General features: G+C 41.6%; 1 protein-coding gene across 4 annotated transcripts in view; it reads right to left on the reverse strand.

The window, feature by feature from the left end:
- Positions 1-19,282, reverse strand: part of SNTG2 (syntrophin gamma 2) — a 229,470-nt gene that overhangs the window by 47,434 nt on the left and 162,754 nt on the right. For all 4 annotated transcript variants that reach the window (XM_082215564.1, XM_082215563.1, XM_082215562.1 and 1 more), the window contains exons 9-10: positions 13,401-13,528; positions 2,464-2,593 (exon numbers count right to left, since the gene is read on the reverse strand). In XM_082215564.1, the coding sequence (XP_082071690.1) occupies positions 2,464-2,593; positions 13,401-13,528 (258 nt within the window). The remainder of the gene's footprint in view (positions 1-2,463; positions 2,594-13,400; positions 13,529-19,282) is intronic.

The following is a 19,282-nucleotide window of genomic DNA, read 5'->3' on the forward strand; positions in this document are numbered from 1 at the left end:
GAATGAAAAGTAGCAGGGAAACCCAATCCAATCAATCAATCAATCAATCAATCAATCAATCGTATCCAGACCCAGGAGGTAAGTCCAGAAGGTGAGAAACAGGGAACTTTGTATTGTATTGTAGAGTGAATTAAATCCTCCCCTATCTGTAGTCACTACAATGACAGATCACAAGATGCACCGTGGACCATGCCACGTCCTTCCACAAATGTTAGTAGCAGACTGCACACAACGCCCCCCCTGCCATGTGTGTTTGCACCATGAAACTCAGCAGATGTTAGCAACACCTGGAACAGTCTTTTCTTTATAAAGTCTCTCTGCTTACTGTTTATTTGAGAGAAAATCAAATAAACTAAGTTGATATCAGATTCTGTGAAACCAGAAGGTGAAAGTCAAAATCTATATAGAGCTGTGTGAAATCAATGCAATCATCTTTTAGGGCACTAGCTAAGATTTCACGAGAATGAAAGAGGTATCAAGTTAAAGCTCATAAAACACTTGGTTACATCCAGACTTTACTCCTGCTAGATCAGAAAGGGAAGTCCCTTATGCTCCTTCTCCACTACTCCTGCCACATTACTGCAACATTATTTTGGCGCATTGGGGGACCTTCTGGAACAGTGTGAATGGGAGCTTCAGGGGAAAGGGGATCTTCAAAAGTCATGGAATGGCAGAGTTGGAAGGTATTCTAAGAGTCACCTAGTCCAAACTCCTGCAATACAATTATCTCAACTAGATCATGCATGGCAGATGGCCACCCAACCTCTGCTTATAAACCTCCAAGGAAAGAGAGTCCACCATTTCTCGTGGGAGTCTGTTTCATCAGAAAGTTCTTCCTGATCTTTAGTTAGAATCTCCTTTCTTGTAACGTGAAGCCACTGGGTTCAGGTTCTAATCTCTCGAGCAGGAGAAAACAAACTTGCTCCATCTTCCATGTCACAGGATTTTAGATATTTGAATATGGCTTTCATATTTCCTCTCAGCCTCCACTTATCCAGGCTAAACATACCCAACTCCCTCATCCATTCCTCATAAGGCTTGGTTTCCAGACCCTTGATCATCTTGGTTGTCCTGCTCTGAACATGTTCTAGCTTGTCAGTATCCTTCTTACATTGTGGTGCCCAGAAGAAGGACACAGTATGTTAGGTGCGGTCTGACCCTATATCTATCAACAGGAGTAAAGTCTTGCTCTAAGCGGATCACTCTGCCAGGTAAAAAGCCTTCTGAGGATGGAAGGAGCCTTTCTATCCATGGAAGACAAAGTCTGGATTCAATCCATAGATTCTCAGAAAAATAGTGGTTTTGCACCTTTACCTGCAAAATCAGTATTTTCAACTGAAGGAGGAGACCTGAAGTCAGCAGAAGTTGCAGTTTTGAAACCTCTATAGTGATTGGCTGTGACTTTTGTTTATTGACATGAATGCATCTATAGCTATGTGAACATTCCAGTTAATCAGATATTTTTTAAGCTGTTGACACAGCGGTCCTTAGGGACAGGTGGACTGTGGGTTGTTTGTGGGAAAGGGTTAAGCAGATGAAGGCCACACTCTCACAGTGCTAGATGATGCCTATGAATGTCATGCATTTATGTCGACTAAAGTACATGTTAAATTATCCACACTTCTAATTGGTGGGGGTGGGGAAGAAACCATGAGGCCTTATCTGAAACATGCTTGCAATTTGGGTAAGGGAACCATGCCCCCCTCCCGACTACTATTTCTGTTCCTTTCTTTTCTTTTTTGCTTCTAGAGGTGTGGTCATAGACGGGAATTAGCAGGTAAAGATGGGGTGGCTTACCAGCAGGACATTGGCATGGTATCTTGATCTGGATCGGGAGCACATACCAGAAAAAGAGTCCCATGGTTGTTGTTTTTTCTTCAAAATAAAAGTGGCCGATTGAAGCATTTTTTTTAAAAGGTTTTGAATAATGAAATACTGTATGTTGTTTAGGGACCTAAATATGAATGCTCATGAAAGTATCAGTGAGCAAGCTAAGTACATGAGAGAGTATAGGGACAGAGGTTACAAAAGTATACATCCATAAATCTACAAGCGTTTCACCTTGTTATTTAAAAAATATTCATGTGAGAAGTGAAAGCAGCAGCTCCCAGGACTAATGGCACTGCAAAGCTTAAGGCAGGCCCTTACTGATATACTCTGTGACCACCACCCCTCCTGGAATGTAAAAGGCTGTAATTTTCTAATTCTCCCTTTTATAAAATGTGACTGATCACAATGAATGTTTGGAGAGTTTGCAAGGCATCATCAAATTTGACAAGGTGTGCCTTTTCTCTCCCCCTTTCCTCCCTGAAATCAATGTCTTTTTAAACACATAACAATATATTACACTGATCTCTGGCAGGTGGGAAAAAAATCATTCTGAATTGCTAAGGAAAAACAAAAACAAAAACAAAACCCAAACAACAAAAAAATAGGGGGGAAAGTATCTAGGAAGCAACATACATTTTGTAGTGTCAAATCATTGATGTTAGTTGATAATGCTCTCAGCCAGTCAACACTCTCTTGGGTTGAACAATACTGAAGTATCCCAGTGCTAACTCCATCGAGTGCCAGTACTTCAAATGCATTAGATCTGCAGCAAGAAGAAATATATATACACCATCAAGGATGCTATACCAGCCATTAGTCCTTACTTCTTATGGTGTCTCTGCAAATTAGTCCTCATGTACTATAAATGGTGAGTGGGGTGGGATGGGGGGTAGGGATGAAGATATCAAAACAGCAGAACTACAGTGCAAGGTAGAGAGATAGGTACAGGATTTGAGCATTATTATTATTATTATTATTATTATTATTATTATGTAGTATTTCTGTTTTCAAACTAATTTTAACACAGACAGATAACTCAGAGCTGCATCACATCAGTTGTAGTGCTCCGTGCAGATGAGCCGGAGGATCACGTGATATAATTTAGCGTGGTGGTTGAGAGCATAATGTTTGTGTTCAGCCTTTGCAGCTTCAGATCTCAGCTCCACTACACACTCCCCTTGGTGGCCTGGGCTTTGTCAACCTGCTGTCTTACAGCCTCAGTTGTTTCACCTGTAATATGGGGTTGAAAGTAACAGTTTATCCTTACATTGCAAATCAAAGGGCCGTTGAGATAATAACAGGTAGATTACTTAGACAGATTATGACTAGTATATGAAAGAATCAATCTGTTTGGATTACACATCTGTGTAACCAGATCGTGTGTGTGGAAAGGTTTGCAAAAGTGGGCTGAGTGGCAAATGAAGATTGAGTGGCAAGTTGTTCAGAGCAGTGTTGGCAAGAAAATGTACTTCCAGAAATAGCTAAAAAAGGAGATGAAGCAGAGAAACTGCATGGCCTCCAGCTCAAGCACAAGCCAGCTCCCGTACCCATGGCTCACGTTCTATCTGATATGGTCATGTCAAACTGCCTGATATATGAACAGAGGTGAAGGCCAAGCTGATGCATGAATCATAAGCTTGGGGCATCTTGAGCTATTGTGCATGGTGGACCAAGGCTACAATCTTGTGCTTTTAAAATAAGAGAAAATAATATAATTATAATTAGTGTCTTGCAATCTTGAGAAGCTTTTGCATGTATGCACATGCCCGTGCAAATTTTTCTATGCTTCATGAGTGAGTGTGGCACTATTCATATGTAAACTGACTAGCCATTATGTATGGGATTCAGACATGCAGATAGCTTGGATAAATGAAAGCCTTCAGCAGGTAATTGTTCTTTCATAATTTAACTATAAAGAGCAGGAGGCCTACTGTGTTTAAGTGAAGCATATTAGTACAGTTCACACCACAGGGTACCTTGGGGCATGGAATCAGAATTTATCTGAACTGACAGTAAAATGGCTGGGCAGCCTGGTAATTCTGAACTGGATCTGGGCCTGGCTAGTCATTTTATGGGTCAGGAAATACCAAGAGAAAGGTGCTATATCTTCATACTAAAATCAGTGACCTATCAAGCTGGTAGTAAAGCTATCATTAAGATAAATGCAGCATGCCAACAAGGAATTAAATAAATTGCATTAGGGTGAGTTACTATGCAAGACTTCTTCTTCTTCTTCTCCTTCCCCATATTCCTACTGCGCTAAGGAAAATGCCATTGAAAAGTTAGACTACATCAGTACTCACAATGATAATTCCAAAAGGGACACTGGGCATCTTCACAATTCACTCACCGATACCATTAATTAAAATGAAATAAGGATTTCTGTATTTTTGTTACGGCTCTATGTGAGATTTTAAATAATTAACATTCAGGTCAATCATCTGATCCGAGGCCTGACTTTCAAGGGTTTGTTCTTAGCACCATTTCTAGAATAGAACTGTAAGCTTACAGAACCCAAGTCCATTTGAATGTGACCTATATTTATGCACAGTGGTTACAGTTCAGTTCAGAGCTAGGCTTTAGCACTCTTCACTCTCCGTAGGGTAGTGTACTAGTAACCCCCCCCATTTTATTTTTCATTAGTGGCCAGTGTGGCATGTGGTCACTGGGCTATGGGGACTAGACTAGTCCCCTAAATGTTTCCCTGTCACCACCTTCCCAAAGCTCAGGAAGCTTCTGCCCGGCTTAGGGAGGGAGGTGTGATGCTCTGATGGGTCCAAGAGCCCTCCCACCATCTTCCCAAAGCCTGCCCGGCTTTTGGAAGGAAGCAAGAGGGCTCCAGCTTCCTGTCAGAGCCCTGGCATCTCCTCAAAGCCCAGGAAGTGCTTTTGCAAGCTAATGCTTCTGGCCCTAACTGTTCCCCTACAAAAATGTCACTGCACACCACTGTTGTGTGTATAGTGCATTGGCCGTTTATTGGCACCTATGTTGTTTTTAGCCATATACTTTTAAAACCCATGACCAAGGAAAACATCTGTATCAGTTCAATTTCTGTCATATCGCGAAAATATTGGAATGGGTTGCAGAATATTTTAATGTAACTTAACCTGGATAAGAATCCTGTAGCAGCAGGACTCCCCCCCCCAGCCACAACTCAGCTGGTGGCACCTTTCAGGTGGGCGCCATTGTCATTATAAGAGAACAAGGGAGGTGTTCATGGTGAGTTCCAGCACCTCTTTTTCTAGAAAGATAGCACTGGGCAAGAGTAACTGAGTTGAAGAAACAGGTAGGTAGCCGTGTTGGTCTGACGCCGTTGAAATAAATTAAAAATTGTCCAGTAGCATCTTAGAGACCAACTACCATAGTTTTTGCTCCATTACACGCATTTTTTTCCTCCTAGAAAGTAAGGGGAAATGTCTGTGCGTGTTACGGAGCGAATGCTTCCCTCCTCCGTGGTCTCCAGCGGGAGAAGAGCCGCTGAGTGGGGAGGAGAGAGGGACAGAGTGCCTGCTTCTTTAAAGGAGCAAAGCGGGGTGGGGGAGCCGCTTACACGAGTGTAAGCGGCTCCTGTCCGGTTGGCTCCTTTAAAGCAAGCAGGCTCTCTGTATCTCTCTCGTCCCCACTCAGCGGCTCTTCTCCCGCTTTGCTGGAAATAGCAGGAAAGATTTTCAGCTCGCTAAGGGCGGGGGCGGGGGGGGAGGGGGAGGAGGGAGAGAAGCAGAACCTGCTTGCTTTAAAGGAGCCTACCGGACAGGAGCCGCTTACACTCGTGTAAGCGGCTCCTGCCTGGTAGGCCCCTTTAAAGCAAGCAGGCTCTCTGTCCCTCCAGCAAAGTTTTTCAGCTTGCTAAGGGGGGGGGGAGGAGGGAGAGAAGCAGAGCTTGCTCCACACATGCTCCTTGTCCCTTGAGTGCTTTTCCTTCCCTCCCCACTTAAAACGTGGTTACAAAGCACAGATCCACATGGATCCGCAGGATTTTTGCACTGGGTCACCCCAAATTCACCATCAGATCACATAGCATGTCCATGGCTACAGTTTGCACCAAAAAAATCACGCACCCACTGTTGCCTGGGGCCGCAGTGGTGCAAAAAACGTGGTTACAAACATGGATCCACATGGGTCCTCAGGATTTTTGCATTGGGCTACCCCAAACTCACCATCAGATCACATGTCTGTGGCCACAGCTTGAACCACAAAAATCATACATCCACTGTTTCGTGTAGAATATTTTTTTTCTTGTTTTCCTCCTCTAAAAACTACATGCGTGTTATGGTCGGGTGCGTGTTATCGAGCGAAAAATACAGTAAGTTTGTTATGGGTATAAGCTTTTGTGTGCATGCACACTTCTTCAGGTACTTCTTAGTTTAAGAAAGATTGCATGAGCTGAGCAAGAACTTGAAACAGCTGCATCATGTTGGCTGTCAAAGGGAGAATCATTTCCCCTGTTAGTTAAGTGAATGTCCAAAGGATCAAAGTGGACTAAAGGAGAAAATATGAGTGATAATTATTTTGTCTTAAAAAAAAATCAAATCAACAAATCAAACAAAGCCAATATCTAAAGAGAGCAAAATAATAACAAGGAAAGGAAAGGAAAGGAAAAGAAGAAAAGCAAAAACAAAGCAAAAACAAAACCCACACCCAAACAAACACTAAATTTTATATTCTATCAGCCTTCTATCTTAATCTTCAATTCACAAAGAGATCTATGTCTTCCCAGCTCCCACCTGAGACAGCTCCCATCCTTCTCAGCCTCACATTCAGGAAAAACAACAACTCTATTCTATCTGCCACAAAAATATCTTCTATCAATGTTTTCTCTCTGTTTGAATCTTTTTATCATCCATATAATAATATAATTTAATATTAGTAAAAAACTATCAAAAACCAAATAAGAAGAAAAACAAAAAGAGAAAAGGAGCTACTTCCGCTCTTCCATCTGCCAATTATAATCATATTATTTCCTGTTCTCATTACCATACTCTAAACTTGTGAAAGATCCAGCCAGAGAACTTGAGAACAATTCAAAGATGTTATTTCTAGGAAAAGCTATTACCACCAGCAGCTAAATGCAGCCCATTTTTCAGAGGCAGTGCACAATTTAATGCCAGGTGTTGGAGGGAAGTTATAGCAAATAGCTATTACCCTCATGCCCTAGCTTGTAAAGCTTAAAGAAGCATTCCAAACAGGATTCTTGATTTAATCCAGCTTGGTCCTTATGGTGTGTTTGGGTTTTTTAAGAAATATGATCACAACGGTCATAATGTTCCTTGAAGATACAACCATATCTTGGACCAAAGGACACCAAATAAATTAAACAAATACAAATTATGTCTTTTGCAAAGGGTATTACCATCCCATGTAAAGCAGGAACTGGGCAATTCCAATAAACAACAAAATTTTGACACTAATATACTTAAAAGCCCTCAGATATAACAGTATCAGCATTATCTTGTTGTCCAAAGAGGTTCAATATATATTTTCTCATCAGAACATTCCTTGGTATCTTAAATTTCATTGATGAGAATACAGTGGTACTTTGGATTAAGAACTTCATTTGTTCTGGAGGTCTGTTCTTAACCTGAAACTGTTCTTAACCTGAAGCACCACTTTAGCTAATGGGGCCTCCTGCTGCCTCCTTGCCGCCGGAGCACGATTTCTGTTCCTGAAGCAAAGTTATTAACCCGAGGTAATATTTCTGGGTTAGAGGAGTCTGTAACCTAAAGCATATGTAACCTGAAGCGTATGTAACCCGAGGTACCACTGTACATATCTGACTTCTTTCTCAACAAATTATGCTGGGAACTGCTGAATTCTCAAATAGTTTATCATCAGGCCTTGAGTTCTTGACCACGGTTGTAGTCAATATTTAACATTAACTCTAACTTTGGCTTGTTTTATTCATGTAATGAAAGTGCTCATTCGTTTACTTTGAGCAAACATGTAAGCAAGCTTGGGTGCTTTGATTAAATGGTCCATATGCAACTTAAAACAGTAAAATGCCGCAAGGAAATTCAGGGTCAAAGTAAGGAAACAAGAGACCCAATGCTGTGCTATGGCAAAATTTCTTACAAAATCAGGCCAGGCAATATTGATTTGCCTCAGAGCTAATGTTACATTAGTCCAGGTACAAGAATTTCCACAGTTTAGCCAAAGAGAAATCACAAATCACAAATTTTGTAATAAGAAGAGCTGTTGCATGATCTTGCAAGAGGACTGTTTACTGCCCAGATACATATCTTAAAATGTCAGGTTTCAGCTTTACGATAACTGGAGAAGTGAAGCAAACATCTAAGGTCTTTGAGATGCAGGTCAGTATGAAAAAATTCAGTTTATTCCACAGAAAGAACATGAAAAACAGCACATTAATTGGCAGATTAAACCTTGGTACTATGAAGTTGCTAAGATCAAAACATGCCTCGTATAATTTGTTTCAAAGCCTGCTTTTCAAAATGGTAATTGTTTGTATGTGCTCTACCCTAATATCCTTTGCAACCATTATTCTCGCTTTGAAGTTAGTTTTCGTTAAGCTAGCACTTTATTGTATCAATTGATAGAACATGAAAAGAAAGGGAAAAGGCGTGTAGAAACATACCTGCATTGTTAGAAAAGGACAAAGAAAGGCAAGTTGCTAACGGTAAGTTCAGAGTTTTTAGGCTGAGCACTTTCTGCTTGCATGATAGAAATAAGCCACCATTGGAAGAAGTGTTATAAAATGCATTGTCAGGCCTGGGAGCCAAATGCAGCAATCCAGTTCTGCCCTTGGCAATATCACTGGGCTATTCTCCCTCTCCAAGTCATCCCTCCTGCTCTCTTTACCCTCTTCTAGTGTTATTCCTTGGCTGGGATGAATAGAGGAACTGTCATAATGCCTCTTGCTTCTTACATGAATAGGGGTTGGAAATATGTATACTTTTGGACACTTCTGGTTGTTGTACAGCTGCGAAGTAGCCAAGTACAAAGGAAAGAGCCTCATCTGTTGCCCCAACCCACCCCCATTACCACCTTGTCTTCCCCACCAGGAGGTTCTCAAATAGCTAATGTGCCCCATAGACTGAAAAAGATTCCCCTGCGCTGATCAACACTATGCATTTTTGTACGAACCTCTTGTTAAGTTTCAGTCTGCAATATTTTGCTGGACAAATATTCTACTAAGCGTGGGCTCGGGAAAGTTGTTTCTTCTGCATCCTTATCAGAAGGAGGCAGCTTTACTGAGTTCCCTCTACACTTTGGTTAATGCAAAGCCTATGGCCCACATTGTACAAGGGTGTACTCCAGTGAAATCCTCATAACGGGGTATGATGAAACTTCCCTTTCTTTTCCTCCCTCCTGCCCCTTCTTCTGTCCCTTCACTGCTCTATAGGGTGCCCCAAGTTTCTGAAGCAGATTGTAGGGATGGATAGGGGGGCTGAAAGGGGGAAGGAAGAAGTAAGTACCATTGCACACAATGTGCTCAAATCTGCTTAGTGACCTTAGTGATCATTTCCTATTTTGCCCAAATACTTGCCATACGTTCCATTACCCCTAAAGTCATACTTCCCCTAAATCATCTACTTTCTCTGCATTTAATTTGTTGTCCTTGCTGTATTATGTTTGGTGTAGATTATTTTAGCACCTGAACTGTTTTTCGTTTTAAAAGGAGTTGCATCTACTGTGTGAGACATTAAACTTTCTACTTGAATGAGGGTAAAAGAAAAACAAAAACAAACAAACATGAATCAGAATAACAAGCATACAGTGGTGCCTTGCAAGACGAAATTAATTCGTTCCGCAAGTTTTGTCATCTAGAGAATTTTTCGTCTTGCGAAGCACGGTTTTAACGGTTTAACAAAGTCGCGAGACGTTTTCGTCTTGCGAAGCATGCCCATAGGGGAATTCGTCTTGCGAGGCAAATCGAAAATGAAAAAACCTTTCGTCTAGCGAGTTTTTTGTCTTGCGAGGCATTCGTCTTGCGAGGTACCACTGTACAGCGGATTTAGATTACTATTGTATATCAATGCTAAAACACACATCCTGTAAAATCCAGATGTAACTACTACTATTACTACTGATATTAGATCAGTCAGGCATAGTACGGCCAACATGGACCCAATCACCTTCTAGAAATATTGTCTTTTGATATCTAAAAAAAAAAAAAAAAAAAGCGTTCATAGTGGCCAAGCCCAAAGTGTGGCTTACTGGGACCATGTGAATACACTGGTTCTCAAAAAGAGGCTGACATTTGCTTTGTTCCTACCCATTCAGTTTAGTACACTGTGGGGCAGCTAAGCCAAGTTTTGACGTAGTGTGTCACCCAAACCTAGGACTGTGGTTAAGCTCTCTTCTCCTTAACCAGGATAGCTCAGTTGGTTAGAGCATGGTGCTGATAATGTCAAGGTTGCAGGTTCGATCCCTATGTGGGACAGCTTCATATTCCTGCATTGCAGGCAGTTAGACTAGATGATCCTTAGGGTCCCTTCCAACTATGATTCTATGGTCTGTAGCCAATGCTTGTTCTCTGGCTATAGACCATGGTTAAGCAGGAGAAAGGTTAACTGTGATCCCACCTTTGGACAACAAGCTAAGCCAGGCTTAATAGTCATGGCAATTAGGAATACAGCTAACTAAAAGTGTAACGCTGCACTTGCACATGGGTAAGTGTACAAATTCCTGTGCTTAGTAACAGTACATAATGATGGATATTGTTTTATTTCATGCTGATTTCTAGGTAGATCATCGCAAAAATTGCACTTAACTCAAATGCCTTTTTGTCCTGTAGTAAAATAACATGAATAACGACAAAGGAAATTATACCTTTGCTTGGTCACACATTCATTACTTCAGCATAATTGCTGCTATTTATAGTTTCACTTTACTATGCTTCACTTCCTCTCTGGTTTATCGTGTGATAAAGTCGCAGGAGAGAGAGCTGTGGGCTGCAGAATTCGTAAATCACACATGCAAGGTCAGTTATCATGGAAGCAGCCCTTCAGTGATGTGCAAAGGCTGTGTACAGACAGTCTAGTTAGGGTAAGCTCTCCTGCTGCATAATTCATTTCAGCTGGTACTTTTACGGAGGAACGGGTTGTTAGGAGAGGAGGCAGAGCTGCAGGAGACTTTCTTGAACAGGATCTTCCCTGCAGGACATTGGCTTATAGAAAGTCTCCAGTGTTTTTTCCCCAGAAGGCACCACTGGGGCAGAAAGTCTCAATGCTTCTCTGACTAGGTGGACTGAGGGTGCATCGAGTTGGCATATCACTCATTAGCAATGCTCCTCCTGTTGCAGTGGGGGCTGCTATCCTGGCTTCTTTCTTGCAGAGATCTTCCTCAGGCAGATACCATAAAGGGGGGGGGCATGGACTTCTCTTTATGCTTTTACTAGACCCAAAAGCTGTGCTTTTTCCTTGCCATATATGGGATTTGGCCATAGGATTCTGCAGAGGGTCCTAAGTTCTTTAAGGTTTTTTTTTTGTCTTTCTGGTATCTCACCATAATGGATGCAGCTCAGTTACATTGCAAAAGAAAAGCAGAAACTGCAAAGTATTCCCTTCCTATACCAGATCAGCTCATTTAAATCAAGGGACAAGCACCCAATGGATATCACCCAAAGTTTATATAGATGGTGTAAATATATGTGTGTGGGTGTGTGTGTGCATGTGTAAAGAACAGCATGGAATTAATAATGTGTTTCGTTCACTTTAAAAATGCACTGGTATCTTCCCATTAGCTGAACAAATGTCCGAGAAACAATACGTGCTTCTCAGCAGCATAATGCCTATCAGTGAGAAACAAGTCCTGAAAGTTCAGTACGATGTTATAATCAATGGTGTCAAAGATACTGACAAGATGTAAGTTTATAGAAAAGATTAAGGTGAACAACAGAGATGGAGGAGCACCGGGGATCAGATAAGGCTATAACCTTACGACAAGCAATCTGTATTGTGTGCAGAAATCTGGAACCTGTCAGGAATATTTGAAGAAAATAAAAGATTATTTAGAATGAGATAGCAAGAATGCCAAAAAATAGATCACTATCTCAGGCATCAGAATGAGAAAAATGACTAAGACTAGTAGGGTCATTTTACGTTGCTTGCTCACTGCCTAATGTAGAGAGACAGCAAGAAAAGCTTTATTTGCGGCTGTTTTGTGTGTGCTTTCAGTGTTAAAAGATGGCAAACACAACCTCTCAGTGCAGTGAAGGGGCATTCCCCCCCCCCCCCGCCCACAAGCTTCTGGAGAATGCAAATGCCAGGACTGTGAATTCCATGTTGGCTTCTCTGTTCCAATAAGCAATGCTGCTGCTGGCCAGGGGTTAGGATTGCATTTTCATTAACCTCCATAAATATTCCTTGCACTTTATAAACAATGCTTCCCCTCCCCTTCTTTTCCCTCAAAATAATTCATAACACATGGGAGCTATCACCTATTATGCCGTGCATAATTTTATACACTTCTGCTGCCCTTATCTACCTTTTCTCTCCACTAAAAAGCCCCCAATGCTGCAACTTTTCCTCATAGGAATGTTGAAAGGGTTCGTTATTAAGTAGGAGGGGAATACAGGGAAAATGAATGTGTTTGTGTGTGTTGGAGGGGGGCTACGAAAGAGTTTAAGCCAGAGGGACTTCTTTACATTGTGAGCCAACAAATGTAAACAAAGTCAATCACTGAAGGAAGATTGTAAAAGATTTTGGAGATAGTGCCAGAAACTCCAGATAGTACTTTATGAGGAATTCTTCCTCTGATGCTAAGGTAACAGTCTGAGTTGGGAGTCCCCATATCACAAATAAAGGGACGTGATGAACGTCCCTGTGGAACGCCCTCCCATCAGATGTCAAAGAGATAAACAACTACCTGACGTTTAGAAGACATGTGAAGGCAGCCCTGTTTAGGGAAGTTTTTAATGATTGATGTTTTAATGTATGTTTAATCTCTGTTCGAAGCCGCCCAGAGTGGCTGGGGAAACCCAGCCAGATGGGCGGGGTACAAATAATAAATTATTATTATATTATTATTATGAAAGCTTGCCCACCTTCTGGTTCATCGCAGATTCCAAAGGGATTCCGGGATATGATGCCGTTGCAGAGAAACAAATGGACATTTAAGGTTTGGGTTGTGGGAGAGTGATGATTAAATTGGGTAGAGGTGGGACTTCAAGCTCTCATTTACAGTTTGCCGGTTTTAGTCTGGTCATAATTGTTACCTGCCCTGAGCTTTGAGAGTAAGTGGCAGGATCATAAATGTAAACAAAGAAACAAATCAACTCCAGCTGGATTTCCCCCATGCTTACAAGCCATCAGCCCGGCTTCTTTTTCTTGGTGAGCTTGGAATCAATTGTTGGAATATTGTTTTCGTTACATATTATGACTGTTGAGAGAAAAATGTCCCATAGGGTTGTAGTCAACCGACTTTTACTCAAGAGTAGACCCACTGAAATTAATGGCCGTGACTAACTTAGGTCCACTGATTCCAATAGGAGTAAATGTTAGTTGAATACAGCCCACAGACCTCTTCCATGCATTTTTAAGCAGCCAGTGCCTTGGCTGCGAGGAGCAGGATGCAAATCGTGTAACCTAACTCTTTTTCAGATTACAAACCTTAATTTATTTGTTCCAGCTTTGTACCTCGAGATTCGGGCCATCGACAGAGGAACTGATAAGGTGTCCAGCCAGCGCTTCTCATATTTTGGTTCATTAGCTATGGGTGAAGAAGGTGATGATGGCGCCTGTATAGAATAAATGAGAATCAGTAAGCACAGTCTACTAGATCACACTGTGTAGGAAACATGAATATTTATCTGTGGATGTGCCCTTTCTCAAAACTAATAAGGCAGAGTAATATCATTGTTTGGGAAATTCAGAGTGCATGAAAAAACCACAAAAAACAATAATGTATGTAAAAATTGAACATTTGTGAGCTGTCTGAGCTCATTTTCTCCCCTATTATTTGTGCAGTCGTAATATTGCTTTTATTTCTGTTAAAAGCATAAGCCTTACACATGACAACATAATGTTTAAGTGATAAATAATGCTAATTTACATGTAGCAGACCTCTCAGAAGTCTTATTTACTTCAAAAGCACAATAAAGGAAAAGGATAATGTGATTGCAAAACACTGTACCTTGTCAGTTCTTTTTCCAATTTCAGAGATAAATAAAAGAAAATGTGCATGTCTATCTTGATATAAGGAACTATGAATACAAAGTTCTTCATGGGCACACCATGAGCTTTGCAACAAATTATTGTTTCCTTATTTACTGCATTTAAGAACATGAAACTACATGTAACCTCTGCAAAGACAAATCATATTAACTGCCTTTTAAATAAACAAAACTTGCACAGATCAAATCTGAAATAATTTGTTCTGATGAGGCATGGTACTAGACACTATTTAGTACAAAAGTATATAATCAGATACACAGAAGCAAACACCAATATTGGCATTTCATTGTTAGAGTTTGTTTCAATTCCTGCAAGATGTTATATGTCCATTTTTGAAAGCTCATTGAAAGCAAGGGTCAAATATCCCCATGCTCCTTCAGTCAAAACTTTCTTTCAATTAGTGGTTCCAGCTCCAAAAACAGCACCCCTCACAGATAATGAGTGTGCTAATCATGTGTTTGCTTCATAGCTGATAGCAATTTAAGAAGCTGCACTATTCCCACTGGTGCCTGAAGTTTTGCAAATAATTGCAAAAGTATTGCTAAGCTTGCCAACTAAGAAAGAATTAAGTGAATAAGGTGTTTTCATGAGAAATACTCTGGCATTAGCCACTGAAGAAACAGACAATATGTCCTGTAAATTGGCACAAGTCAGAATGTACAGTAACAACAGATCATCAATTTATTTCATTTTGTAGTTTGCCCAATCCTAAAAGTTCCGATATTCAAAGAGGGACCATATATCGCCTTGTTCATTCACCAGCATTATAATGATGAAAAGTCTTGCAATTAATGGCTGGGAAGACGATTGATGAAATGTGGCATATTCAAAGATCTCGGAGTGCAGCAAAGCAGACATTTTCACATTTTACATAAAAGTCATTGCCATTGCATTGTTCTTCACTTTGCCACATGAGAGAGCCTGACACTCAGCAAGAAAAAAGTGACACATCATGAAATGTATTATTCATTCAGTGAATTGTACTAAGTAGTACTAAGTAGAAAGGTGATAGCAACTGCACAATATGAAATACTTATCGTGCTTCAGATTAATAAACGTGCTTATTAATCCATCCGTAATACAACACACACACCTCTCAGGATACAAGCCTCTACTTAATTTATACCAGCTATAGAATTTTAATATTTGTTCCTCTGTCCTGGTAGATCTTGGATATCTGCTTGCTCCAGGCACCCTGCACTGGCCCAATGTCACAAATACATCAGTGTAGTGTTGCATTGTGTCTACATCATCTCACAGATTGCCCTGCTTCAGAATTTCACCCACGATGATTTAAGAGGAACTTCTGCTCTTCCATCTCAGTTGGGAAACAAGCACAATGCATCTCACATGACATCAGCAGTGACAGAAGTGCAACTGTTCCAATAGTTTCCATCCTGAACTTTTAAAAAAACTTTAATATTTATAAACGCTTCCTCCTAAATTGCAGAGTAATTGCAGGTGGCAATTTTTTATGGTGGCTTTGCACAAGACAAGACGTGGAAGTGTGAGCTACAAAATATGTGAATATACAGACTCAGACAAAACATGGAGATGTGGTTGCATGAAGCAATAGCCCCCCCCCCCAGTTCCATGGAATACATTGTACAGGGGGTGGGGGCAGAATTCTTAATAATAAGCTGTACTAAAAAATTAAATCACAATTTTGGGCTGCACTTCTCAGTTATAGGACTTGATTTATAGGACGGCCTTTGGTATGCAACTCTCGTATTCTTACCCTGCACATCAATTACTGAACCATCTTTAGTTGGGAAACAATGCCTTTAATGGTACAAAGGGGGCTGCTTACTAATAGCTGCTACAGCCCACTTCAACATAGCTGTCAACTTACAGATTTGAAAATAAGGGACCAGCAGCCTCAAAAATAAGGGATAAGCAGCCAAAATAAGGGATTTTCCAAGCACAGGTATGTTCAACTTCTGAGTCCCTCCGAGCCAAAGGCAGAAAGCCCAGCCAGCAGCCAAACGAAGCCTCAAGCAGTGGTTCCCACTGCTCAGCAACCCGGCAAAGGGGATGCAGTAAGGAAAACGACCGTCACCTCTCCGCTGGAGCAAAGGCGAGTCCCCAGACAACGTGGCCAATTTGATCGGCACAAGGCATGCAAGCTCCACCCCCAGTCATTCTTAGACGCCTTCTTGGGTAAGCAACGCAGCCAAGCAACACAGTTGGAGCCTCCCTCCTCCCTGGCTGGCAGGGAGGGAGGGAGAGGAGCTGCTTCCTTTGAAATCCGGGAAATTTAAGGGACATCATCAATAAGGGACAGCAGCGGGACACAGTGCTGGGATAAGGGACTTTCCCGCCAAATAAGGGACAGTTGACAGCTATGCACCTCAAGCACCTCCCCCATCCAGGGCAAGCCCAAGTCATTTTGCTGACTGAGGTGGAGCAGGAAATGGAGCCATCCCCCACAAAGGTCAGGGCCGGTCAAGTTATTTGGAACTTGCAGAAGAAAATCCCACAAGTGACTTTCCTCCTCCCTAGCAGTTAAAACACACAACACTAATAAGTTAAAGAACTAAGCCTTTTACGATGCCCACAATCAACTGCCTAGGCAGCCACCTTGCTACCTGCCTTATGGTAGGGCTGGCCTTGCTCAAATCTTAGACTATTTAAATTAACAGCATAGGAGCCAAGGAATGTGCAAAATATGTTAAACGTCCCCACACTGCCATTTCCCCCGGTCCAAATGGCCTCTTCACCTGAAGGAACTGTTTGCTTCACAGAGTTACGTACGCGGTGCCATATTCAGCTGAACTGCAGTTCTAGCATAAGCTGGCACAATAGGACCCACTCCTCGCAATTCCCAAATCTGCTGCAGAGGGATGGGGGAAAACATCAGAAAAGATTTAGAGGGCAAGTGAGGGGAGGGGCAGGGGAGAAGGTTTTATCTCACAAGGAAAATCTTTGTGCTGATGGAACCGTAGCTTTAGAACTACGTTGAATACAACCCAAGGTTTTCCTTAGTGGGACCAGTAAGAGTTGACCAGTGGCGTAGCGTGGGGGGTGCAGGGGGGGCCGGCAGCACCGGGCGCAACACCTGGGGGTTAGGGTTAGGGGGCACAAATTCACGGGTTAGGGGGCGCAAATCCATGGGTTAGGGGGCGCAAATTACTTGCCTTGCCCCGGGTGCTGACAACCCACGCTACGCCACTGGAGTTGACTGGGATAGAGGGAAAATAACAGAGAAAACAGGACCGTGTGTCGCGTCTGTGCTCAAAATCAGAGTTCCCCCATGTTTACATTTACTTAAAGATAGAAGGCTCGGGAGATTAAGTTATGCCTCTCTGACATAAAAAGTCAGCGTGGTAAGAGTGTCACACTAGAAACTTGGAGGCCAGGGTTCAAATTTCCACTCAGTTATGAAGCTCACTAGATGACCTTGGAGCATTCAGCTTAAATCACCTTTGATTCTCAGATACATTAGCAGAAATAGGCAAAATAAAATAAATAATAATAATAATAATAATAATAATAATAATAATTATTATTATTATTATTATTATTTATTTATATGTTGTCCATTTGACTGCATTCTCCTAACTACTCTGGGTGGCTTCCAACAAATCAAAACACAATATGACATCAAACATTCAAAACTTCCCTTCAGATGTCTTCTAAAAGTCAGGTAGTTTATTTTCTTGACATCTGATGGGACAGTGTTCCAGATATCTTCATTTGTATTACAGATCTTGGTTTGTATAACAGCAGGGCATAGTCTCTGACTTAATATATGAATCAATATTTATATCCAACCTCTATTTGGCTTAGACTGGACTCAAGTTTTATCCAAGCTGAAGATAATTAACACTGAAATAATGAAAGTAGCATGAAAGAAATATATCCATACACATGTCAGGCAATTAAATCCATTTCAAAGGGGACAGAACGTTACATCCCAAATAACAAGCGGACAGTTGAGATCCCTTTGCTACAAGAATTTAAACGATTAGCAACACAGGACTCATGAAAATGCTCAATAGTCATTCCTTGAAACTAACGCCTTCTGTCAAGGGAAATGTTTTTGCTCAGTAAAGCTAAAATAAATATCCAGACTTAAAATTAAATGAATTCACCTAGTCAAACATGAAGCTTTCAGTGTCTTTATTTCTCCAGAGAGTCAGTCCATGCAGAAATGACTGGCTGTCAAAACTGGAGACGGGGGCTCAACAGGGTACCACCATTTACACAAGAACAACAAGGGCTATGATAGGTTTGGCTAAGAGAGAGTGATATATTTTCCACGGTTACATGGTGAGCAGTTCCCATGTATTTTTGTGCAGACAGAAAAGCAGGACAGAGTTATAGGCAACTGTATGTAACATGCAGTTTGGCCCCATTTTATGCTACCAGGAGATACAAATTGCAATTCAACAAAGCTGTGTGACCAGAGAGATGATACACACAAAGGCTAGAGATTTCTTTGGCTCTCCTCATGCCACCCTGGAACAGTGAGTGATAAGTCACCCTTCAGTGAAAGATGGAGTTTCTGGCAACAATTTTTCACATGAAGTTCCTGGCTGCCTGGGTCATCTTCAGCTATTTTGAATTTAGCTTTACATTAAAGCTAACACAACTGCTCAGCTTTTCAAACAGCCACAAGCACAACATGAAGGCAACAGTCAATTCCCATTGGGTGCCTACCCCATCAACTAGTATTCAGCCATGCTGCTGGGGCCAGCATCAAGGGTTTGTATGGATGGGCATCTCCCAAGGCTCCCTACTGTAGGAGGAGCCACCTGGTCTTGCAACAGTGAGAAGGTAGACTGACTGAGGGAGAGGGATCCATGGAAGGTGAGCCATCCAAGGACCCCCCAAAACCTGGAAGTGGCACTGTACACAGCTCCTGAATCTGGAGGTTCTACGTATCTAGCCATTATGGCTAGCCGCCATCAATAGACCTCCTCTATGAATTCCCTTGTATAGCCAAATTCCCTTATATGGCCAATGGACACCATGGCACCATGTGGCACTGAAGTCCAAAGATCAATAGTGCACTGCATGAAGAAACACCTTATTTTATTTGCCTTGAATCTGGCACCTTCATTCAGCCTCTGCTTGTGGCGGTGGCAGAACACTTTCTCTTGGTTGAAGCAGCTACCATTTCTACCTCAGAATGCCTCTGGAGCAATGTTGTGTCATGGGTCATAACACAGGTTCATTCCATGGGTCTTCTATGGGCAATTGGTGGCCACCTTGCCGTAAATTTCAGCCAGATTCTGATACAAACTTTAACTAGCGGTGGCCTATTGGGAAAAGTTGGAATCTGTGTTTAGATATTAAGCCATTGTGGTCAAGGC

The sequence above is a fragment of the Podarcis vaucheri genome (genome assembly GCF_965113315.1).
Source record: "Podarcis vaucheri genome assembly, chromosome: 3".
NCBI lineage: Eukaryota > Metazoa > Chordata > Lepidosauria > Squamata > Lacertidae > Podarcis > Podarcis vaucheri.